At 46.4% G+C, this 26,551-nt stretch overlaps 1 protein-coding gene across 3 annotated transcripts; it reads right to left on the bottom strand.

Annotated features, from left to right (window-relative positions):
* Window positions 1–2,338: 2,338 nt before the first annotated feature.
* dek (DEK proto-oncogene) lies at window positions 2,339–18,365 on the bottom strand. 3 transcript variants are annotated; one of them, XM_086312687.1, is made up of 12 exons: window positions 18,206–18,365; window positions 17,249–17,402; window positions 17,064–17,162; window positions 16,865–16,974; window positions 16,326–16,420; window positions 15,488–15,617; window positions 15,103–15,402; window positions 14,855–14,977; window positions 6,240–6,324; window positions 5,661–5,803; window positions 5,193–5,261; window positions 2,339–2,679 (listed from the first exon to the last, which is right to left on the bottom strand). In XM_086312687.1, exons 2-12 carry the CDS (start codon window positions 17,370–17,372, stop codon window positions 2,668–2,670), a joined length of 1,290 nt encoding a protein of 429 aa, XP_086168813.1. In that variant the 5' UTR covers window positions 17,373–17,402; window positions 18,206–18,365; the 3' UTR covers window positions 2,339–2,667. The 3 variants fall into 3 exon arrangements, with proteins under 3 accessions (XP_086168813.1, XP_086168815.1, XP_086168814.1); XM_086312689.1 differs by having other exon boundaries at window positions 15,109–15,402; XM_086312688.1 differs by lacking the exon at window positions 18,206–18,365 and adding an exon at window positions 17,687–17,945.
* Window positions 18,366–26,551: the final 8,186 nt, after the last annotated feature.

The following is a 26,551-nucleotide window of genomic DNA, read 5'->3' as shown; positions in this document are numbered from 1 at the left end:
TAAATAGGAATAAAAATAAAAATACAAGTGAATTGCACATTTCAAGTATTGAGTCTATTGCACCGTTGACTATTTACAAAAGTATTGCACAAAAAGTATTGCACATTGTTGTGTTTGTGGATATATGACCGACTTTAATTATCCACAAAATCATCACATTCTCTGTCAGATTAAGCTCAGCTATTGAACGGCGCATATTTAAAGGCTTTAAAACCAAGTTAGTACAAACGTCACTAACGTCACAACTGTGCCGACATGTGGCCAACAGTCATGTTTTAATGTTCTTCATTATTAAACATTTGCACATAAATAAGTGACATCATATTCAGTACTTACTTAAAGTTTACTCTTCAGCTGCTCCGCTTCAGGCATCCGCTGTTTCTTCTTTTTTTCGAACAAAATATCCACACCCACCGCCGCGCTATGAAATGTGGGATATATGGGACCACGAAGTGTACACCGGACCACACTTCAAATTTGGGGAAATGAAGGACGCATTTGTCGGCCTCTTAGAATTGGAGAAGTGTCCCAAAGCGTCGGGCTGCATCCTTCGAAGGACCCGGCCTTCGCAGTCTGTGTGCCGGGTCCTTCGAAGACCGAGAAGGCCGGAAGTGCGAGGCTGTGAAATGTGACGTTCTCGCCTTCAGATTAGCGTCACCGCTGTCTCGGTGGAGTTTAATAAATTCGGCCGTCTGCTCTTTCCTATCTAAAATATAACAGGACTCTCGACTGTCTCACACTTTGACGTTTATTCAGCTGTGTGAAAATCCCGGAGGAACCCAACGATGGATTAATAAAGTTTAATTTAATCTAATAACTTTAATCTCATCCAAACCGATTCACTCCGGAACAAATAAAACGTGGAATAAAACAAACAATTACATTTTTAAGTTATTTGAGTGACTTATAACCTGAGTAGCGAAAGACGTCGCTGTGACGTAATCGGTCTACAAATGCGCACTACGAAGCGTGCGGTCGCTGGATTGGGACGCAGCCACAGCATCACCTGTCACCCGACTCCTCTCGTCCTACCACAGCTGCACTCAGGTTGTCCCTTTACCTGCGGTGTGATCTGTGATTCGTTGATGAATGCCGGTGAGCAGCAGGAGCTGTTTGTGTTTCAGTCTAGTAAAAGCTAATAAAATAATCACAGCTGTGAGTGTGGGAACGATCTCCTCGGGATGAGACCCAGAAAGGACCTGAGAGAAAATGAAAGAGCTCGCTCCACCATTAACATGCGTGAATAACTTAAAACATTCAAACCAAACGATGCCGTAATAATGTTTGATGCTCCAGATTTTTACAATCACACGATGGGTGATGTAATCTGTGAGTATTTAGACCACAGCAGGATGCAAACCACAGACTTCTGCAGATGAAGACTGTGTTAGAGGATCAGTGGATCATATTCACAGCTCTGGATACAATTTTTGTATTGAACACTCAGGGTGGGGAACTCCAAGGGCCAGTATCCTGCAGGTTCTAGATCTCACCCTGGGTCAGCACACCTGAATCACATGATTAGTCCATTACCAGGTCTCTGGAGAACTTCACGACACATCAAGGAGGTTGTTTAGCCATTTAAATCAGCTGTGTTGGGTCAAGGACACGTCTAAAACCTGTGTCCCCTGAGTTGCAGGGACCCCCCCAACCCGCAGATGGCGTGCGTGTAAGCATCCGACTCAGACACACGAGCAGTAAATTTCAACCCTGAGGAGAGGCGGGAACATTTCCTGCACCTGGAGATGCAGAGCTGAACGGCAGCGAAGAGCATCAAGTGATTCTGACAGTATGCACTCAGCAGTTCGGTCAAAGCCCAGATCGCTGGGTTAGGGTTGTCGCTGCTCACATGTCATCAACATCTCAATACAACATCGGCAGACTGTCGGCACGCTGCACAGTAAGCTTCAGAGTCAAACGCTGAAAGGTGTCCTGTTATCCGTTAGTTTCAGGAGAGAAAAGCACGGTTTGAACGATCCCTTACTTACTGCTGCCGAAAAAATCCCATGTCCTCAGATTTCTACAACAATCGCTGTCATGTCTCCGCTCGTCTTTGTTGATGTTACCAACATAAGTAACTTTGCACAGCCTTGTTATAATGTTGAGCATCAGTTCTGTTTGTTAATGAACTGGTCTCCTCGGGTGCTCCTGTCTGCACTCTGTTTCCTCATTCTTAGTGACTCTGGAATTACTTCGGCCCTGAAACATGTCCAGGCTTTAAGGAAGTCCCTGAAGCTAACGCCACGCAGCGCTGATGATCAGGTGGAGACTTCCTGTTCCTGAGTTTGAGGCTGCCGTTTCCTGTTTGGTGGCTGTGAGGAGTTGGTGGGTTAGAAAGCGCTCGGAGACGAGTTTGTTGAAAAAAGGTAGAATTTTAATCAAAGTTTTTCAGCACATCTCAGAAGATTCAAACGAGAACAAAACAACAGAAGAAAACTCGAGAAAAGCTTCGACTACGACAGAGTCCAGAGCTCGGCTCTCCCGGAGTCACGCTCTCTTTACTTCCTGTTCCTCAGACAAACAGCTTCTGCTCTGGACTCGACAGCGGGCGACACAACAGTGATGAGTTCACGTGAGAGCTCCACGCAGGAATAAAAAAAACGTATATAAAAGAGAAAGCAGATGTGGGGGGAGGAGCTGCTGGCCGAGGTCGTTCCCTTCCCGTCTTCATGTGATGAGCTGTGAGGAGAGAAAACACAGCTGAGGAACACCTGCAGGGTTCACCTGTGAGACCAGAGCACCCCAAACCCTCGCCGTTCCCATGATGCATCGCCGCGTGGCAGAGGCGGGGTCACCAAATGGCAGGGTCTGTGCTTTGATGGTTAAACGGCTGCAGTACTGTGCAAAGGTCTTGAGCCCACGTGTGTTAGAAGAGCTGTATGATTTCACACGTGTAAATACAGAGTTTGATCCTTCAGCTCAGCGCGAGGACGTGCAGGGTGACGCTACGCCGCTTCAGTAATGCTGAGGTCCTGTTCCTCAGACCTTCATCAGCGTTTCTTCCTGTGAGGCTCAAGACTTTTGCACATGTAACCCACATAAAAAGAGCTGCATCTATAACTAAGCCGAAAATTTAAATTCCAATTGGGAGCGTGCCCGTGAAGGCATCGCGACGCGTCATGGCGCGTGTCTGCACATGCCTGTTGTGACCAATCACATTCGCGAGGCACCGATATATGCCTTCCGGGTTGTCGTCTCGAAAAGACGCGCGGGAGAGGCGTTAGCGGATGGAAGCAACAGGTACGTAGGGCGAGCGCTCTTCGCTGTTTACTATCTTGGCTTGTTTTTGAATTAATTGTGGATTGCGTTCAACAGTATTTTGATACCGCCGTGGGTAGATGCGTGGGGCTCGTATGTGACATCGCACGTAGTGAATGGTGAGTGAGTCTGAATGTTTGTTTGTATTTGTAACCTGTATCAGTATGCCAGTGCTATTAGCTGATGGGATAGCTGAGGCTGAGGCTTACTGCATTACTACTACTCTCACTTTACGTGGCGGTAGTTTTGTTATTTGAGATTGTCATTTGTTTTAATTCATTACAATGGTTGGATATGTATTTGTTGTATTTTCTCATGGATTTTATGTGTACACTGGAACTAAAGCTAGCTTGGGAAGTTTAGATGAATTTTGCTAATAGTGGTTTTGTGATTATAGTGCAGGCTAGTGGTGCCCTGGAGAGACCACAGCGACACCACTACTTTGGATGGCGAGCTAGGCCCAACGAGCCAGAATCCCAGCTACAACTTCCTGCGGTCTGGTAGGAGGCTGCTGCGGCCTACACTCTCCCCTCTTGGTTTAGTCCCCTAAATCTCACTTCTGAGATTTCAGCTTTGGAATCTTAGTGCTGATCATCCTACTTCAAATTTCAACCTGTCTAGACTGTCATACGCGTTGGACTTATATCACTCATGAAATAAACTTTATGGACATTGTTGCCAGAGGTTGGACGAGGTTCCTGCACTGCCGTGCAGCGGATATTTTACAAGCTTGAATTGTTTTATTTTTTCCTTGTCTGCAGATTTTGTAAATATTGGTGTTTGGTAATTGCACTTTATTTTCACTATAAATAACAATTGTAATCACAATATCTGTGGTTGTACGGTTATTGTACTTCACTCACCTCCTAGAGCCGAATCTGATATCTTCTGAATTAGCCCAACTATTCATAACCAACTTAAATTATTTTAGCTTATGTACTTGCTACACACAGTTCTGTACATGAACGTAAAGAAACAAAGTGAAAAACAACACATGACGGCGGTTTGTGAACTTCCTGTTTGCAGACCGAACGGTGACAGCGAGCGAGGAGGGCGGGGTTTTGGTGGCGGCTCAGGTGGCTGCAGAATGAGAAACGCGTCCACACGCAGCAGCCAATCAAATGGTTTCTAACATGTGTGGTTTTGATAAACATGGTGACGCACCGACTCGCTTCCTGTTTTGGTTTTTAAAGAAACAGCAAGATGAAGCTGCTCTGAGAGGACCCTACTGGACATCAGCAAACCTTTTCCTCCTTACCTTTCACAATAAAAGCCCACAACAGACACTTCCTGCTGTCATTAAATACTGTACGTAATGTCTGTGATGTTCAAGTATTTATAGTCATTTGTAAAAGACTCGTTAATTGTGGTTTATCAAGAAAGATTTGGTGCATGGCTTTAATCTACAACTTCCTGTATGTGAGAAGCATTTCACCTCAACAGAAAGCAAACCTGACACGTTTCTATTCACCTGTAAATATTAACCTGACATCGAGGAGGACGGTAACCTGGGAATAAATCAGCTGATCTCCTGTTGGCTGATGAGCGGGGCTGGAGCTTCAGCAGGTAACACACAGGTGAGCAGTCAGGCTGCAGCCCCGCCTGCACCTGCTCATGTTTCACAATCACCGTGACGACCGCTCTGAAGTCTCTTTGTGTGCGTGTCGTCATGGGCTCCGTGTCAGTGTGTGCGACTGTAGCTCAGTTTATATTGTTGGACGACAATTACAGAGTAGGTAACGAGTATTCTGTGTAATAGAGTACTTGTTTTGAGGAATGACAAACATGTGACCCACAGCATGCAGCGACTGCTCAGAGATGAAGGCTGTGGCAGACACGCCTCTGACCTGCTGCTGCCCTTTACTGTGGACAGCAAAGCACTGCACTAATGTCCCCACACCATCAGGAAGAACAGCGTGTGTGTGTGTACTCACAGATTTGACGGTCTGTTTGATGAAGTCCTTCTTGGTGCTCAGGTCGTGCTCGGGGTACGTGTCAAACACCTGGAACAGAGTGTCACGCCTCACCGTCAGACAAACTGAGCTGTGACACGCACACACATGCACGCATGCACGCACGCACGCACGCACGCACGCGCACACACACACACGCGCGCGCACCCCCCTGACCCCCTCAGTCAGCTGGTTTACTTGTGGGGACCAACGTGTCCGTCCCCACAAGTCTGAGACAAAGTCTCACCCAAGTTACAGTTGGGTGAGGGTGAGGGTGAGCATTATGTCAGAGTTAGAGTACCGACACTGTGTGTGTGTGTGTGGGCAGGCCTTTTCTGGGCCCTCGAGCCACATGTTTGGACAGCTGCTGCAGCCTGAGGGTGACGCCCCCACCTGTCCACACTGCTCAGCATCTGTAACCATGGTAACACAAGAAGCAGGGAGACTGACCCTCTGGCAGATCTGCTTCATGGTCATCTCCTCCAGGTTGGCCTCCTTCAGCAGACTCTGCACCGTCTCCTTCAGCTGCTCGTCGCTCGGCCCCTTCTTCACCATCTTGATCAGCGGCTCGTCGTCGTCAGAGCTGTCCTCCGCTGCACGACAACGAGCCGCAGAAAAACACACGAAGAAGAAGAACAGGAGATTTACAGCCAGGTCTCTGACATCATCGTCCTCACTGTGGAGGTCGCTCCGAAACACGCAGTGGCCAATTCATTAGGAACTAAACTGACTCATATTCTGACCAATCAGGATGTTTTGGACGAGCCTGGGTAAACATCAGAACAGGAAGTCTTCGTCACACCTTCAGCTGCCTCGTTTCTGAGGGCTCTTATTTTGGTAACAAGGTTAACGGTTGTCACCTAAAGTCTCAGTGAGCACTTCGCTGTGAAACATAAATTTATGGTTTTTACCTGCAAACTGGGTGTTAAACTTTGAGCTACCTGGGTCGGACCCACACCTGGGATCAACATGAGCGTGACGCCGCAGACCTCTGATCACAGGTCACACTGATCGATGAGACGAGCTCACCTGTGTTGTTCCTGCGGTGGCTGCTGCTGTCCGCCTTCTTCGTCTTGGCCGCAGGTTTGGCTGCAGCGGCTTTCTTCTTCCTGGGCTGGAAAAGAAATCATCATGTAACGTGGGCTGTATTCAGTGGTTAGAGGCAGCCGACACACTCAGCAGGACAGTCAAAAGCTTGCGACCATAGTGGCAGTGGGAATTCCACAGTGTTTGTCCTTTAATAAACGCCAACCTTACAAGCCCGACTGAACGGCTGCTGTCTCATCATACATGAAGCGAGCAGAGTTCATACAACCTGTAACGTTACGTTGAGTTAATGAGGTAAACACATGAGGTGTGCGAGCACGCTTCTCCCACACTCTACAGAGGGCACCCGTGACATCACTAAACATCAAATTAGGCTGTCTTAAGGAGACACCGCACTATTATGGCTGTTACAGCCGCCATCATCGACTCTGCAGAGCGAGAGGATGGTCACAGAGAGCTGCTGGAGGAGGATGTGGTCCAGGCGGTGGTTTCCGGGAACATCAGCCTGCATCTGGATGAAGACGTGTTTGTAACGTGAGGAAGCTTCAGCTGCGTCAATGAATGAATTTGATTGACAATAAATTGTGAATCAAACTTGCATTACAGTGTTGGACTAAGGTGCTCGTAAATCTGGGAGTAATATGGGTCCTAAACTCAGTCCTTTAAGGTCCCGAAGTCAAACAAACATCACTGAGAGTTAAAAACGGTCTAAATTCTTTCACCTTTAATAAAATGATCAGTGTTGCTGCTTTACCAGGTGGAACTATGAAGTTTAACATCCAGGCATCCATGAAAACAGGATTCATTACATTTAACTGAGTTAGAAGTTAGCAGGAAGTTAGCTCGCTAGTTTTGCTAGTTACCTAAACATGATATAGCATGTTCTGACAGAGATTTCTGAAAAAATTAAAACGTACAGCTCTGCTGTCACTTCCAACATAAATGAAGACAGAAAGCTAAACAGCAGTGACGTTTGTAGGGTTACTGAAGTTGGGCTAGCTGCTATATAATGATATACGAATGCTAGCGACACAGCTATGTTAGCATAACATAAACACTGAAGCTGGAGGATGAACGCTAACTTTTTCCCACTCGATAAAAGTTAACGTGAGGGTTCCTGATGGTTAGAGACAAATGCAATCGCATAGCAGGATGCTGTAAACGGACCAAACTCATCAGGAGAACAACTGAGATAATCCATCCACAATACGAGGTTAGTCATTAATATACTGCAACAACGTGGGAACAGAGCAGCTGCGAGAGAATTCAACATTAATAAATCAATGTTACAGAAATGGTAAATGGCCTGTATTTGTATAGTGCTTTCACTAGTCCCGCCTAGAGACCCCAAAGCGCTTTACACACCCAGTCATCCCAACACACAGTCACACACGGGTGGAGGCAGCTACAGTTGTAGCCAGAACCCGGGGCAGACTGACAGAAGTGAGGCTGCCATATCGCGCCATCGGCCCTTCTGACCACCACCAGTAGGCAACGGGTGAAGAGTCTTGCCCAAGTCAAAGGAGCTTGGAAAGAAAAGCGTCTGGACTTCTTTAAGTTGCTTGAAGACGTTTCACCTCTCATCCGAGAAGCTTCTTCAGTTCTAAGGTCAAATGGTGGAGAGTCCCAGATATAAACCTAGTGGGAGTTTCCCCCCACAGAGGGACAAAAGGACCCCCTGATGATCCTCTAATCGCCTGAGCCAAGGTGTGAAACTGGGTGTGGGTCCCAATCAGCCAGAGTTTCGGGTGTGTTCATTGTGAAACCTGGCCCCACCTTATCATGTGAATTCCTGAGGTCAGATGGCCCAGGATGTGAGTGGGCGTTAAGGCGTCTGGGAAGGATCTCAAAACTGGATTATAGATGGCAGAGAGTTGGTGTCGTAAACCCCGCCTCTGTTCAAAGATGGTCGCTCACAGTGGACATAGATGGCTTCTTTCACTCCTCTTTCAAACCATCTGTCCTCTCTGTCCAAAATGTGAACATTGGCATCCTCGAAAGAGTGACCTTTGACCTTTAGATGCAGATGGACTGCTGAGTCTTGTCCTGTGGAGGTGGCTCTTCTGTGTTGTGCCATGCGCTTGTGAAGTGGCTGTTTGGTCTCTCCAATGTAGAGGTCTGGGCATTCCTCGCTGCACTGTACAGCATACACCACATTGTTAAGTTTGTGTTTTGGCGTTTTGTCTTTCGGGTGAACCAGTTTCTGTCTGAGCGTGTTGCTGGGTCTGAAATACACTGGGATGTTGTGCTTGGAGAAAACTCTCCTGAGTTTCTCTGATACACCGGCTACATAGGGGATGACAATGTTGTTGCATCTAGGGATGGGTATTGATAAGATTTTCACGATTCGATTCCATTTTCGATTCTGTTTATCGATTCTTTTTAAAAAGAACACTAAGGTCGATTAGCTCAGAACTTTGTTTTATATCTTCTCTTTGAACAAGGTAGAAATTTAGGAGTAACATGGCCTTACAAACCCAGCAGTGAGATCTTAAGAGATCCAGCCTGCGGCTCTTCAATGGGGTGTCACAGGGTCCCCAGGAAAAAAACTGTAAATGTAAAATAATAGAATAAATATTCTTCTGTAGCAATAACAAAGTGTAACATAAATTATTCTGCAGCAATTACACAAGAATATCCAGTAATGTCCCTGCCTACAATTAAACACATTCACTTACTGAAAATCATCTGCTGTGGCAAACGGCTGCAAGCCTTTGACCACAAACTGAGTCACTGCTCGGTGACGTTCGTCTATCCTGCCTGAAAGGAGACGCTACCGGCAGACTGCAGCGAGAACTGCCAGCATCTGAGCCAGACTCTGTCTGTCTCATCATGGTCACTAAATGCACAGTAATGGCAGGTTTGTAATAAGGCAGATCGCGCTAACATAATATGTTAGTTGATTATTTACCTGCCGCATTAACGGGAGAGGACGTGCAAACGTTACCGCTGCCCGTAAATGAAATCTCTACTTTGCAAGTATTGCAAGTTGCCCTGTTGTCATCCGTTCTCGTAAAGTGTAACCAAACTTTTGAGCGTTTGAGCCGCCGTGTTTCCTGCCAAGTAAATGATGCTCCGCAACGTGGTGACATCATTCGGGGCGACTGGAATTGATAAGAGAATCATTTGCAAAAATGGCAAACAATTCCAAGGAACTGAAACAGTGGGAACCGGTTCTCAACAAGAACCGGTTTTCGATACCCATCCCTAGTTGCGTGGACATAGATGAAAGAAGCATCTATGTCCACTGTGAGCGACCATCTTTGAACAGAGGCGGGGTTTACGACACCAACTCTCTGCCATCTATAATCCAGTTTTGAGATCCTTCCCAGACACCTTAACGCCCACTCACATCCTGGGCCATCTGACCTCAGGAAATCACATGATAGAGTGGGGCCAGGTTTCACAATGAACACACCCGAAACCCTGGCTGATTGTGACCCACACCCAGTTTTACACCTTGGCTCAGACGATTAGAGGATCATCAGGGGGTCCTTTTGTCCCTCTGTGGGGGGAAACTCCCACTAGGTTTATATCTGGGACTCTCCACCATTTGACCTTAGAACTGAAGAAGCTTCTCGGATGAGAGGTGAAACGTCTTCAAGCAACTCAAAGAAGTCCAGACGCTTTTCTTTCCAAGCTCCTTAGGCCTTCATCAATTGGCTTTGTTCAATGGTCATAACAATTCGCATATTAATGATCAAGGAACTGAGCTCCCACGCCATTGTTCATTCAGTGGTGCTGGTTTCAGTCATTGTGCAAATGTCCTGTTTATATGGTTGGGGAAACCTGCAGTCAGCTGAGACTGAAGAAGTCACCTGGATGAGTGACAAAACATTTCTCCCACTGAAAACGTCCAGATGAACAGAATCAACCTTTTGGGATTTCCTTACCTGGATGATTGAGCATGCATCAAGACACTGCACAGATTCATTTTCTAACATGCCTTTATTTGATTATTCATTCCCCAAATGCCATATATTTACTCGAGGACTTAAACTGAGCAGCACCTGTCATTATAAACAGGTGAAGCTTGGCTGATGCCGTGATGTCAGTGGAGATGGGAAAATTCTCACAGTGATCATGGATTTGGATACCTCTGTCGTAACCAAGATGCTGTGATGGACCTGGAGGAAACATTTGACACCCTGCAACAGAACTGGTCTGTGACAAACCTGCAATGTTCAGCTGCTCACACCGGAGCAGACACCTGTCCCACAGGCTGATGCGAGTTTGAACATTTGCCCAAAATGCTTGTAACAGGGCAGCCCCTAGCGGCTGGAAAGACAGTGAGACAGACCAAGGCAAGTGTAGTGGAACAAAGTATTTATTTGCTATATGGCGCTCCTTACCACAATTAATTTGTCGAGCTTCTTCACAGCACAAAAATCCATCCTCTAATGACAACTGGCAGCCTTAAATATGTTCAGCTGTCACAGACTAAACCATTATTCCACTCTCAGGTAAATTCTTAAATCCCAACCTTCCACCACAGTATACAATATATCAATAAGAATAAATAAATACATAAATACATTTTCACATTTACATATTAATAAATACTTCACACTTTAATGTTACAATAAATTATCACAGACAGAAGCAGAGCAAATCAGGATGAAAGTCTCAGCCACGCTCTCCAGTGCCAAAGTCCCTCCATCCAACCTCACAATACAAGAAAAGAAGGCCGTCGCTTCCCTGAGCAAAGACCACAACATCACTGTTTTACCAGCTGATAAGGGAAGATGCACCGTGGTCCTAAACACTACAGATTACCACACAAAGATCACTACTCTCCTCAGTGACAACAATACTTACGAAGCCTTAAAGCGAGACCCCACAAGCAGCTAAAAAAAGAAAGTTATAGCTTGCCTTCAAGACTTTGAAAAGGACAAAATCATTGACCGTCTTACATATCACCGCCTTTACCCAGGGGATGCCATACCCTGCATTTACGGACTTCCTGAAATCCACAAGGAAGCTGTCCCACTCAGACCCATAGTCAGTAGCATAAACTCAGCCACTTATAACATTGCTAAACACCTTGCTACCATCCTTGCGCCTCTCGTGGGGAACACCCCACACCACATCAAGAACTCCACCGACTTCACCGACAAGGTCCAGAAACTTACCCTGGATCCAGATGAAACCATGGTGTCCTTTGATGTAGTCTCTCTCTTCACCTGCATACCCACCACGGAGGCCGTGGAGACTGTCAGAAAACGACTACAAGAAGACAGCTCCTTGGAGGACAGGACCAACTTCACACCCGATCAGATCTGCACACTGTTAGACCTCTGCCTCACCACTACATATTTCAAGTACAACGAGGGTTTCTACAGACAAAAACATGGCTGTGCCATGGGCTCCCCCGTGTCACCTATTGTAGCCAACCTTTACATGGAGGAAGTGGAAAGGAAGGCTCTTGGCTCTTTCAAAGGAAGAGTACCCAGCCACTGGTACAGATATGTGGACAACACCTGGGTCAAAATCAAGACACAAGAAGTGGATTCCTTCACTGCGCACATCAACGCTGTGGATAAAAACATCAAGTTCACCAGGGAAGACACAAAGGACAACTGTCTGCCTTTCCTGGACTGCGCTGTGCACATTGAAGAGAACGGCAACCTCAACATCGAAGTTTACCGGAAGCCCACACACACGGACCAGTACCTCCTCTTTGACTCCCATCACCCTCTGGAACACAAACTTGGAGTAATCAGGACCCTACACCACCGGGCAGAACATGTTCCCTCTAAGCCTGAAGGGGAAAAGAAGGAACACACACATGTAAAGGAAGCACTCAAAACGTGCGGCTATCCTAATTGGGCGTTCTTAAAGTCAGCAAAGAGGCACAGAAAAGAAGACCAGACACCAGCGAGGGAGGATAAGAAGGACAGACGCAACAACATTGTCATCCCCTATGTAGCCGGTGTATCAGAGAAACTCAGGAGAGTTTTCTCCAAGCACAACATCCCAGTGTATTTCAGACCCAGCAACACGCTCAGACACAAACTGGTTCACCCAAAAGACAAAACGCCAAAACACAAACTTAACAATGTGGTGTATGCTGTACAGTGCAGCGAGGAATGCTCAGACCTCTACATTGGAGAGACCAAACAGCCACTTCACAAGCGCATGGCACAACACAGAAGAGCCACCTCCACAGGACAAGACTCAGCAGTCCATCTGCATCTAAAGGTCAAAGGTCACTCTTTCGAGGATGCCAATGTTCACATTTTGGACAGAGAGGACAGATGGTTTGAAAGAGGAGTGAAAGAAGCATCTAAGTCCACTGTGAGCGACCATCTTTGAACAGAGGCGGGGTTTACGACACCAACTCTCTGCCATCTATAATCCAGTTTTGAGATCCTTCCCAGACGCCTTAACGCCCACTCACATCCTGGACCATCTGACCTCAGGAATTCACATGATAAGGTGGGGCCAGGTTTCACAATGAACTCACCCGAAACTCTGGCTGATTGGGACCCACACCCAGTTTCACACCTTGGCTCAGGCGATTAGAGGATCATCAGGGGTCCTTTTGTCCCTCTGTGGGGGGAAACTCCCACTAGGTTTATATCTGGGACTCTCCACCATTTGACCTTAGAACTGAAGAAGCTTCTCGGATGAGAGGTGAAACGTCTTCAAGCAACTTAAAGAAGTCCAGACGCTTTTCTTTCCAAGCTCCTTTGACTACGATGACTGAGAACCTTCACAGACAGTCAATGGTCAATGGTAACTTTATTGTCCCTGATGGGAAATTGATTCGCAGTATGTCAAAACAAACAAACATACAACCAACACATCACGTACACTCATTAAAAAAATTCTATAATATAATATAAGCCTGATAAAACAACCTAGATATTCCATCGAAAAAAGTGCAATGTGCAATGGCAACAACACTTACAATTTAGTGTTGTTAATTAAGATAATAGCACTAGGTACAAACGACAATTTGTGTCGCTTTGTCTTCACTGCAGTCATTTTATAACGACGACCTGATGGAAGCAGTTGAAAATCGTTAAAGAGAGGATGATCTGAGCACAACAGGACAGAAGTTGCCTTCCTCAGCACCTGCCTGTTATAAAAGTCCACAAGCTGGACCTGAGACCTCCCTGAAATCTTGCCCGCCACTTTAACCAGATTGTTAAGTCTGGTCTTATTATTCAGGGACATATTACCGTACCAAGCAATGATACAGAAAGTTAAAACAGATTCAATAAAACTTTTATAAAAGAGAGTCATCATTTCAGATGAAACATTAAAACCTCTCAACCTCCTTAAAAAGTCTTTGTTGGGCCTTTTTCACTGTAGCAGCAAGATGTGACTCGAAGGACAGAGTCTTATCAAGAACAACCCCCAAGTACTTGTAACTATCCACCATTTCAATGGCTGCACCATTTACCACTGTAAGCGCAGGATGAGGGGATGACTTCCTGAAATCTATAACCATGTCCTTGGTTTTCAAGGTGTTAATCATTAAGAAGGACTGATCACACCATGAAACAAACTCCTCCACAACAGGCCCATGGGAATCCTCTTCACCATGAAGGAGGCTTACAATGACTGTGTCATCTGCATATTTGATGAAATGCCTGTTGGCCTGTGTACTGCGACAGTCATTAGTGTACAAAATATACAAAAGAGGAGAGAGACAGCAACCTTGTGGTGAGCCAGTGGAAGAGTTCAGCTGTTTGGAAAAACAGCCGTTTATTCTCACACACTGTGATCTATCAGTTAAGAAGTCTAAGATCCAACCAACGAGATTAAAATTGCCCAAGGACACAACGACCGAGACTGTCCGAGCCGGGGCTCAAACCGGCCACCTTCTGATTACAAGACAAACTCCCAACTCTTGAGCCACGATCCTCCAGAAGTGGAGGAAGCAAGAAGAAAAAAAAAAAAAGAAGGGGCAGGGATAGCTCAGTAGGTAGAGTGGTGGCCCCATGATCGGAAGGTCGGGGGTTCGACTCCACTGAATGGCTACCCTGAGGTACCCCTGAGCAAGGTACCATCCCTTCACACTGCTCCCCGGGCGCTGCACTGGTGGCTGCCCACTGCTTCACTGGGTGAATGGGTTAAATGCAGAGGAACTATTTCCCTATGGGGACTAACACGCACACTTTAAAAAAAAAAAGAATGAGTTGAATAAAGTTTGATTTATCTGACTGCTTTGTTTCCCTTGATGCGTCTTATAATCCCGTGCACCTTATGGTCCGAAAAATACATATTTGACTTTTTTATTTGGCTCACTGCAGTTTAATGTTGCAAAGCTCCTCTTTTTAACTTCAGTGGATGTTGTACATGGTTATGCTCAGGATATGTCAGCCCATTTCTACTGGAAATGCCTTTTGGTTAAACTTTCAGCAAAGAATTTGCATTTGCACTGTTAAATGTTTATATAGCTTTAATGTACATAAAACAGCTGCTTGTTTAAGTGAAAATAAATGGATGGGGTTTTGCACTAGTAAAGTTGTGGAGTTGTATTTTGTCTCGCATCAATTACATCGTCAGTTATATCGTTATCGCAAATTTTCAAATTTATATCATGATACATATTTTTGGCCATATCGCTCTGCTCGCGTGTTTACCTTCTCATCTGCATCGCTGTCCGACTCCGACTCATCTGAAACTTCCTTCTTTGATCGCTTTTTGGGAAGACCCGTCTTCTTCGCTGGTGTCCGTGCTCGCTTACTCCCTCTGCTGGACTTGGACTGGAACACACACACACACACACACACACACACACACACACACACACACACACACACACACACAGGTCAGACCGTTTCCTGTCAGCTGATCATCTTCTGCTCCACCTGCTTCACTCTGTGCTCACCACCACCTCCTCCGCAGACTCCTCAGACTTGTCAGACTGCTCCTCCTCCTCTTTCTCTGACGGTTTTTCCTCAGCGTCTGATCCTTCCGCCTCCGCCGAAGCTCCCGCCTTCTCGTCTTCCTCATCGTCGTCTTCGTCGCTGCTCGAGTCCATGACGATGGCTTTGGACTTGCTTCCTGTTTTGGACTTCTTGGGGCTGGACGACGAGCTGGCGGTTTTGGTTTTGTTCTTCTTCTTCACCATCGGGTCGTCGCCCGACAGCTTCTTCTTCGATTTCCTCTTCTTCTTCACTAGCAGCCGCTGCCGAAGGTCAGAGGACACGTTTAATAAAAACTGAAAAGCTCAGGTCCAGGAGAGTCTCGGCGCCACAGGTAGCTCAGCTCACCTTGCCACTGTTCTTCGGTGCAGTGAGGAAGGTCAGGATTCGGTCCACCAGGTCCGAGTGGGTTCCTTTCTTCTCCAGATCCAGCACGCTGCAGACCACCTTCAGCTTGCTGTTTGTGAAGTTTGAGTTCCTGCACGGAGAGAGTCAGCGGTTAGCCAGAGAACGAGCTTCATCGTGGACAGATGAAGGTTTCACGAACACGGCAAAAGGTTTTTAATCGATCTCGCTGCCCGCCGCGTTAAAGTCCGACGCTCAGAGGTCACCGCTCCATGCGACGGCTCCCCAGCTCTGAGCGCGCTCAGACACGCAGCTGAAGACGTCCGAGTGGGTGTTTGCTGAGGATGGTGTGACGCAGAGCAGGAGTCTGCTCTGTGGACTCCTCTGTAGTCATCACTGGGGGGTACAGTGGTAGTACTGCAGTAATACATCACATATTCATGTTTGATATGACGTGGTAATAAAAACGCCCTGTCAGACTGGCGACCTGTCCAGGTGTACTCTGCCTCTCACCCAATGGTTACTGGGGATAGGCTCCGCCCCCCCAGAGGATGGATGGAGCTTTGTGGACACACGGATCAGGTGATAAGTCACAGGTCACGTGTCTGAGACTCCGTGTTTGATTTGGTAGTTTTAAACTCATAAATCACGTCTCCAGCTGGAATCGAACCAGCAACCCTTTGTTTGAATGAAGGTCAGCAGGTCGTTTAAACGGCATTATCCGTGGGGCGTCCCGCCCAAGCACACGAATCCCCACCTCCCGTAAACGCACCGAGCGCTGCGTGACCTCTGACCTTCTGTCTGTAGGTTACCGTCATGGAAATACTGAGCGCACACTTACTTGAGAAGCTTTTCCCGTTTTTTGGCAAACTGCTCGCTGTCGGCATCAAAGGCGAAGCCGTTGAACAGCCGCAGGTTCTTCTTTATCAACGCCATCTGAAAAAGAAGGAACAGCGCTCAGAGTCAGCCCGATCACCTGACACGGTCAGCACACAGGTCAGAGCGCCGTGGGGCCACGTCCCCTCAGGGCGCGCACGCTGCTCGGCAGCAGACCGGACGTTTCACCGATGCAGAGATCGTCGTTACGGTTTTGTTCACGTCTCCTTTGTCCTGCGTTTAGAGGATCTGACCCACACGGACATTCCCGCTCAGACATCTTTATTTGTTTCAGAACTAAAAAGTTTCTCTCACAGTCGGCAGTTTCAGTTTGGACCACACTGACTGAAACACAGCGCGAACGTGTTTGCTGCCAACTCGTGGGCAGAGGTCCTCTCAGATACAGCAGCAGGTGGCAGGAAGTAGAACCCCCTCAGCGGGATTTACTCTGAGTAATCTGGCTTTTAAAACCGATTTCTGTTTTGTGTGTTTAAACGTTCCCACCTTCCCAGGTCTGTCGAACAGGATGGCGTGCAGAGGTTTCAGGTCAGCCGGCTTCATCTTGGTGATTTGGTAGCTGGTGCGAGGAATGTCTCCCAATTTATCGCCGCTGCCTGAAAACGACAGAGACGAACAGCAGCAGTGTTCAGACACGTACACGTCACGCTGAGACCAGTGGAGGCCACGGCCCGTCGTCGCTCACCGTCTCCGATCTTGAGCTTCTCTCTTTGTTTCGGCACCTGGAAGTCGAGCCTCTCCACAGTCTTCTTTGCCCGTTTCCCTTCGATGATTTCTCCCACAACTGCGACCAAAACAAACTCAAACATAAATCACTGGTCTGAGCCAGCCCACAGGCCCGACCCCCTCACGCCGTCTGATCCCCGTTACCTGAGATTTTGGAGCCTCTTTTATTGGGACTCGTCTGGTCCTCCTGTGACAGTTCCTGCTGGTCCTCCACCTCCTCCTCAGACACCGCGGAGCTGTCCATTGCCTCCTCCGCTGCGTCACTCATGTCTGACCTGTTGCCGACACTCCACGAATCCTAGGGGCAAGAAACAAACACACACCAGCGGGCATGTGGTCAGGATTCTTCCTCCCGGACTAATCAGAAGCAGTACACTGCCATCACACACATGAGGCTGTGAGAGGTGTGTGCTGCCATGTGTGTAACTGAAGACATGCCCAAGTTTTCTTTGAGCAGTCAGAGCATCTGCATCAAAATCAAACCCAGAGAGAAGAAACTAACACACAGTGAGTGGAGACATGAGCCGAAAGGTCCGCTGACTCCATCACGTTGGCACTTGCAATCTGTCACTCCTGTTTTACCTGGCAGGTGCGTCTCTTTGTAAAATCTGCTGAATTCTGAACCGAGTCTGGCAGCGCGGGTGCTAGCCATCAATCCCTGGAGCCCAGTTTAACTTTACTGTGAATGTTCGCTGAATGAAACGCGGGCAGGTGTGTGCGCAGGCGCTCGTGTGGAACACTCAGGTTTGACTCTGGGGGGGTTTTGCGGGCTTTTGTTTGTTTCTTCGCTCTTTGCGGATTCTTGGCGCGCAGTTAGCTAACAGGCTGAGCGCTACCCGGCAGCTTCCTCCCTCCTCGCCGCCGAGCCCGCTGACCTGGCGGTCACCTGTGCGCAGACGGTCCGCAAGTGAATGGAAAACGTGAACCTGCCGTTACCGTTTATCGGCGGACGGCTGCAGCTAGCACCGCGTGCTAACGCCGCCGTTAGTCGCTCAACAGTCACCGAGCCATAACCCGCCGATAAACCGGCCCGGAGCAGCCGCACACGAGCCTCCGGAATCCCGCGGAGAAACAGTGGATCAACAGCTGAGAAACACTCACCTGCTCCCGAAACTGCGCGCGAGCCGCCGATCACCTGTCAGCTCTGTTTTTGATTTTGTAATGGCGGTTTCTCTACGGGGCGGGGACTCATGCGCAGGCGACCACCGATTGGATCTCTCTCCGATGACGTAAAACCCGTTGCGTCCTTAAAGGGAAGCGAACCCGGGTGACGTCGCGTTGCCGCCCCCTGTGTTCACACTGCAGTACTACAGGCAGGAAAAAAAGGATTAAGACAACGATCAACTAAAACTGCAATAAAAAGGAGAAAAACATTTCAATCGAAGAAATGAAATAAAAAGAACAAAGCAAGACTCCTTATTTATAAAAACTACAAGTGCTGAACACCTCAAAGACTAAATCAAACAAAACAAATATACTGCTGTTAATGTTCGTCCTGCTGGTAATGAAATGATGGATTACTGCCTCAAAGGAGACAAAGATGTCACCTCATGAGAGACCAAACGAAACCAGGAGGACAAAGTCTGGCTTAACCGAACCAAAAGGAATTCGCTTTAATGAAAATGCAACGCCGATCGGAATAATGGAGGATAGTTTCAGCTGGTAGCTCCACATCTGTCACAGCTGCCCCGCTTCCCTGTACGGTTCGATCCCCGGCAGGTTGGAGGGTCGAACCGTTGACTGCAGGACGCCGTGAATCACATCACATGATGTGAACCATCGCAGCAGCTTTGACACTGCCGACGTCACACAGTCTGATCATTTTAAGCAATAAAAATTAATCAAATTGGATTAATTTAATACGATTTAAACACACGAACGACAGAGCACAGGTGAGCACTATCACAGCAGGTGAGGACAGATTGGGCGGGGCCACCTTACAGAGGAGGGAAAGACTTGACAGGCTATAAGAGTAAAAAGAACCAGAACCCAAAAGAGGAACCAGAACCTAAAAACAGAGATCAGGACCCCAAAACAGGAACCTCTCAGGCCGACACAAAGCTGCTGTAAACGAGTCCAAGAATGAATCTGAATCATTTAAAAACAACAACACGTCTGAAAATAAAAAGTGCCTTTAATCATTTCCCCTCCCTCCTTTTCCTCACAGCAGCACAAATTACGAACTGGAACTTTTTATGGCCCAGAAAGACGAGGGCTCTGCAGCGCCACCGTCTGTCAGTCCTGACAGGAAATGTATGCGAAGAGTTTCAAATTAAAACCGTGACTGTGAGCACGCTCAGTCTGCAGCTTCATGACATGAAACCATCAGCACACAGCAAACCCAGCATGCCCAAGTTAACACTGACAGATTTGATTTCAACATTAAAGCGTCTATATGGGTCCACACCATGAGCGTTAATTTAACTCTTTTTGGAGAGTTTTTAACTCTGATTTAGTGTTAAATCCCAAATCTGTCTGGAGTTGATCATTTAACACTTGTTAATGCTAACTAGGTGTTAAGAGTTTATATATTAACTCTCACAGAGTGTTTTATTTTAACTACATCGGAGTTATCTTCCAATTCATTGTAAAACTTCTGAAATTTTACAAATTCCTTTGGAAACAAACGTTTATTAAAAAGAGGCCATGTTTTTCTGAATAACCTTTGTTTTGAACTGTGCACCAGTGTACATGCTCTGACTTTCATTAGAATATTGTTTATCAAAGGGACATATGTGAGCTGGCAGTGCAAACAGCACGCTCATTACTCTTTTCTTCAGTACAATATGAACGTCCTCCCTTCATCACTTTGTGGAGCTCCAACTCCCCCCATATCCCACCTTCCCAAGCATATCCTGTGTGCAGAGTCAATAAAAGTTAATTGTGTACTAATTAATTGCAGCACAGTACAAAAAAAAAAAAAAGAATAATTTCTGAGTAACACGTGGTTTGTATTTTCCCAAAAGACAGTTCCAGATACGAATCCATTGCCCATATTTAAAGCCAATATCAGAACAGGTTTGTTAACATGGTGCTCTCTCAAACAACCGAAGAACACAGACAACAGTTAATGCCGAACTACATATAAAACAGTCTGTTTCATTTTGACCTAAACCGTGTGCACAAAACTCTGCAGGGATGTCGACCCACAGTCAGCGCTTCTGCTGTTTGCTACGTCGGTTTGGTGGTTTTCAGGCTTCACGTAGCATCATTATGTCAACAATCTAAACATTGTTTTAGGTGTAATTGAGCCAAAACCTGACTGAATATTCATATACAAGCTGTTTTCCAAGGCTATAGTGTTTGGCTGCAAACAACAGATTTCACCGAGCAGCGAGGCTAATGCCTTTCACGCCGCTTTGTCTCAACTCAAAAAAAGTCACAAAAGTAAAAGAAAGTAATAATAATTAAAACAATCTCAGAAAAAAATGACTTACCAAGCATGGCAGACAACTCAGAAATCTGTAGAGCAAAATGTTCTGAAACGGCTTCACTTTCGTGCTGGGGCCGGAGTCTGTGCATTTACTATTAGTGTCATAGCCCCTTTAGGAGTTCAGAGGTCAAGAGTTCACGCTTCTATTGTAACGCCTCCAGATTTGATATAGAAACACTCGATTTTAACAGTATTATTTTACACCTCAGACTTACGTCTAAAGACTGTAACTGTCAAATTAAAGTACGAACACCAACATATTTAACACTTTTGAATTTGCTATGCAGGTCATTTCCAGGCCGGACACATGGTGGCGCTGTGGCAGCAGCGTCTGTGAGGCTCACAAAAGTGGAGCACATTTTTATTCTCGAGCTCAGTCGCACTGTTGCCTAGCAACAGCAGCAGCATCTCAGAGAGAGGGGCGTCCTGTATGGAGGGTGATTAATGCCGCGTATGGCTGCACACCAGCTCGCTCTCGTTATTATCAAGTTTCACACTTTGGATGTTTGTCTTCATCTCTGTGGACGGGAACAGGGTGGTTGCTGCTCCGCCTTTTCCTCTTCACCCCACACAGTGGGCAGAGTCAACTGTCCAATCAGAATTCAAAGCAAAACTGTAAAAAACATGAATTCTGCCTGCAGGGAATGAAGTAATCAGATTACACTGCAGGCAGATTTGTTACTGACGGAAGCCTCGTGGTGTCAGAGTGAAGCACACCGAGAATGATTAAGAAATAAAACTTTATGTAAATGCCACTTTGACTTATAAAGCCAGCAAACGCGTGTGAGCCCAGCCGAGTGTTTTACACCTGAAACGGTGAGTACACATTCTTTATGCTTCGTGTTCGAGGTAGACTGTTTTTACCTATAATAATTATTTTAACACTGAATATATGAGCTGAATGCGCGAATCTAGTCTATAAACAACAAAGAGTTTCAGGGCCAAATTAAGAAAAACATAATAATGAGTCAGTGCAACAAACCGATCAGCCGTCCTGCGATACAACACCCTACTCAGTCCTGATACTCAGCCATGATACTCAGCCACGATACTCAGTCCTGATACTCAGCCATGATACTCAGCCATGATATTCAGGCATGATACTCTATCCTGATACTCAGTCCTTATACTCAGCCACGATACTCAGTCCTGATACTCAGCCATGATACTCAGCCACGATACTCAGCCATGATACTCAGTCCTGATACTCAGCCATGATACTCAATCCTGATACTCAGTCCTGATACTCAGCCACGATACTCAGTCCTGATACTCAGCCATGATACTCAGCCACGATACTCAGCCACGATACTCAGTCCTGATACTCAGTCCTGATACTCAGCCATGATACTCAGCCACGATACTCAGCCATGATACTCAGTCCTGATACTCAGTCCTGATACTCAGCCATGATACTCATCCACGATACTCAGCCATGATACTCAGTCCTGATACTCAGCCACGATACTCAGCCATGATACTCATCCATGATACTCAGTCCTGATACTCAGCCATGATACTCAATCCTGATACTTAGTCCTGATACTCAGCCACGATACTCAGTCCTGATACTCAGCCATGATACTCAGCCACGATACTCAGCCATGATACTCAGTCCTGATACTCAGCCATGATACTCAGCCATGATACTCAGTCCTGATACTCAGCCATGATACTCAGTCCTGATACTCAGTCCTGATACTCAGTCATGATACTCAGCCATGATACTCAGTCCTGATATTGAGCCACGATACTCAGTCCTGATACTCAGCCACGATACTCAGTCCTGATACTCAGCCACGATATTCAGCCATGATACTCAGTCCTGATATTCAGCCATGATACTCAGTCCTGATACTCAGTCCTGATACTCAGCCATGATACTCATCCATGACACTCAGTCCTGATACTCAGTCCTGATACTCAGCCATGATACTCAGCCATGATACTCAGTCCTGATACTCAGTCATGATACTCAGCCATGATACTCAGTCCTGATACTCAGTCCTGATACTCAGCCATGATACTCATCCATGATACTCAGTCCTGATACTCAGCCATGATACTCAGCCATGATACTCAATCCTGATACTTAGTCCTGATACTCAGCCACGATACTCAGTCCTGATACTCAGTCCTGATACTCAGCCATGATACTCAGCCATGATACTCAGTCCTGATACTCAGCCATGATACTCAGCCATGATACTCAGTCCTGATACTCAGTCCTGATACTCAGCCATGATACTCAATCCTGATACTCAGTCCTGATACTCAGCCACGATACTCAGTCCTGATACTCAGCCATGATACTCAGCCACGATACTCAGCCATGATACTCAGTCCTGATACTCAGCCATGATACTCAGCCATGATACTCAATCCTGATACTCAGCCATGATACTCAGCCATAATACTCAGTCCTGATACTCAGTCCTGATACTCAGCCACGATACTCAGTCCTGATACTCAGCCATGATACTCAGTCCTGATACTCAGTCCTGATACTCAGCCATGATACTCAATCCTGATACTTAGTCCTGATACTCAGCCACGATACTCAGTCCTGATACTCAGCCATGATACTCATCCATGATACTCAGTCCTGATACTCAGTCCTGATATTCAGGCATGATACTCAGTCCTGATATTCAACCATGATACTCAGTCCTGATACATAGTCCTGATACTCAGCCATGATACTCAGTCCTGATACTCAGCCATGATACTCAGCCATGATACTCAGTCCTGATACTCAGTCATGATACTCAGCCATGATACTCATCCATGATACTCAGTCCTGATACTCAGTCCTGATACTCAGCCATGATACTCAGTCCTGATACTCATCCATGATACTCAGTCCTGATACTCAGCCATGATACTCAGCCATGATACTCAGTCCTGATACTCAGCCATGATACTCAGTCATGATACTCAGCCATGATACTCATCCATGATACTCATCCATGATACTCAGTCCTGATACTCAGTCCTGATACTCAGCCATGATACTCAGCCATAATACTCAGTCCTGATACTCAGTCCTGATACTCAGCCATGATACTCAGCCATGATACTCAGTCCTGATACTCAGCCATGATACTCATCCATGATACTCAGTCCTGATACTCAGTCCTGATACTCAGCCATGATACTCAGTCCTGATACTCAGCCATGATACTCATCCATGATACTCAGTCCTGATACTCAGCCATGATACTCAGTCCTGATACTCATCCATGATACTCAGCCATGATACTCAGTCATGATACTCAGCCATGATACTCAGCCATGATACTCAATCCTGATACTCAGCCACGATACTCAGTCCTGATACTCAGCCATGATACTCAGCCACGATACTCAGCCACGATACTCAGTCCTGATACTCAGTCCTGATAGTAAGCCATGATACTCAGTCCTGATATTCAGCCATGATACTCAGTCCTGATATTCAGCCATGATACTCAGTCCTGATACTCAGTCCTGATACTCAGCCACGATACTCAGTCCTGATACTCAGTCCTGATATTCAGTCCTGATACTCAGCCATGATATTCAACCATGATACTCAGTCCTGATACATAGTCCTGATACTCAGCCATGATACTCAGTCCTGATACTCAGTCCTGATACTCAGCCATGATACTCAGCCACGATACTCAGTCCTGATACTCAGTCCTGATAGTAAGCCATGATACTCAGTCCTGATACTCAGTCCTGATACTCAGCCATGATACTCAGCCACGATACTCAGTCCTGATACTCAGTCCTGATACTCAGCCACGATACTCAGTCCTGATACTCAGCCATGATACTCAGCCATGATATTCAGGCATGATACTCAGTCCTGATACTCAGTCCTGATATTCAGCCATGATACTCAGTCCTGATACTCAGCCATGATACTCAGCCACGATACTCAGCCATGATACTCAGTCCTGATACTCAGCCATGATACTCAATCCTGATACTCAGTCCTGATACTCAGCCACGATACTCAGTCCTGATACTCAGCCATGATACTCAGCCACGATACTCAGCCACGATACTCAGTCCTGATACTCAGTCCTGATACTCAGCCATGATACTCAGCCACGATACTCAGCCATGATACTCAGTCCTGATACTCAGTCCTGATACTCAGCCATGATACTCATCCACGATACTCAGCCATGATACTCAGTCCTGATACTCAGCCACGATACTCAGCCATGATACTCATCCATGATACTCAGTCCTGATACTCAGCCATGATACTCAATCCTGATACTTAGTCCTGATACTCAGCCACGATACTCAGTCCTGATACTCAGCCATGATACTCAGCCACGATACTCAGCCATGATACTCAGTCCTGATACTCAGCCATGATACTCAGCCATGATACTCAGTCCTGATACTCAGCCATGATACTCAGTCCTGATACTCAGTCCTGATACTCAGTCATGATACTCAGCCATGATACTCAGTCCTGATATTGAGCCACGATACTCAGTCCTGATACTCAGCCACGATACTCAGTCCTGATACTCAGCCACGATATTCAGCCATGATACTCAGTCCTGATATTCAGCCATGATACTCAGTCCTGATACTCAGTCCTGATACTCAGCCATGATACTCATCCATGACACTCAGTCCTGATACTCAGTCCTGATACTCAGCCATGATACTCAGCCATGATACTCAGTCCTGATACTCAGTCATGATACTCAGCCATGATACTCAGTCCTGATACTCAGTCCTGATACTCAGCCATGATACTCATCCATGATACTCAGTCCTGATACTCAGCCATGATACTCAGCCATGATACTCAATCCTGATACTTAGTCCTGATACTCAGCCACGATACTCAGTCCTGATACTCAGTCCTGATACTCAGCCATGATACTCAGCCATGATACTCAGTCCTGATACTCAGCCATGATACTCAGCCATGATACTCAGTCCTGATACTCAGTCCTGATACTCAGCCATGATACTCAATCCTGATACTCAGTCCTGATACTCAGCCACGATACTCAGTCCTGATACTCAGCCATGATACTCAGCCACGATACTCAGCCATGATACTCAGTCCTGATACTCAGCCATGATACTCAGCCATGATACTCAATCCTGATACTCAGCCATGATACTCAGCCATAATACTCAGTCCTGATACTCAGTCCTGATACTCAGCCACGATACTCAGTCCTGATACTCAGCCATGATACTCAGTCCTGATACTCAGTCCTGATACTCAGCCATGATACTCAATCCTGATACTTAGTCCTGATACTCAGCCACGATACTCAGTCCTGATACTCAGCCATGATACTCATCCATGATACTCAGTCCTGATACTCAGTCCTGATATTCAGGCATGATACTCAGTCCTGATATTCAACCATGATACTCAGTCCTGATACATAGTCCTGATACTCAGCCATGATACTCAGTCCTGATACTCAGCCATGATACTCAGCCATGATACTCAGTCCTGATACTCAGTCATGATACTCAGCCATGATACTCATCCATGATACTCAGTCCTGATACTCAGTCCTGATACTCAGCCATGATACTCAGTCCTGATACTCATCCATGATACTCAGTCCTGATACTCAGCCATGATACTCAGCCATGATACTCAGTCCTGATACTCAGCCATGATACTCAGCCATGATACTCAGTCATGATACTCAGCCATGATACTCATCCATGATACTCAGTCCTGATACTCAGTCCTGATACTCAGCCATGATACTCAGCCATAATACTCAGTCCTGATACTCAGTCCTGATACTCAGCCATGATACTCAGCCATGATACTCAGTCCTGATACTCAGCCATGATACTCATCCATGATACTCAGTCCTGATACTCAGTCCTGATACTCAGCCATGATACTCAGTCCTGATACTCAGCCATGATACTCATCCATGATACTCAGTCCTGATACTCAGCCATGATACTCAGTCCTGATACTCATCCATGATACTCAGCCATGATACTCAGTCATG

Source organism: Aulonocara sp. 'chitande type north' Nkhata Bay, linkage group LG11, assembly GCF_057382095.1.
Source record: "Aulonocara sp. 'chitande type north' Nkhata Bay isolate Kocher_YH1m ecotype deep benthic linkage group LG11, A_spYH_male_GT1.1, whole genome shotgun sequence".
Lineage (NCBI taxonomy): Eukaryota > Metazoa > Chordata > Actinopteri > Cichliformes > Cichlidae > Aulonocara > Aulonocara sp. 'chitande type north' Nkhata Bay.
Note: the sequence above shows the minus strand (reverse complement) of the source record. Positions and strands in the feature narration are given on the sequence as shown.

Excerpts from the sequence above, each read along its gene's own strand:
- dek (XM_086312687.1), bottom strand. The coding sequence starts at position 17,372 with ATGAGTGACGCAGCGGAGGAGGCAATGGACAGCTCCGCGGTGTCTGAG. Across the intron at positions 17,163-17,248 it reads AAGAGGCTCCAAAATCTCAG|TTGTGGGAGAAATCATCGAA; the intron begins GTAACGGGGATC and ends TTTTGGTCGCAG. Across the intron at positions 16,975-17,063 it reads GAAGCTCAAGATCGGAGACG|GCAGCGGCGATAAATTGGGA; the intron begins GTGAGCGACGAC and ends TGTCGTTTTCAG.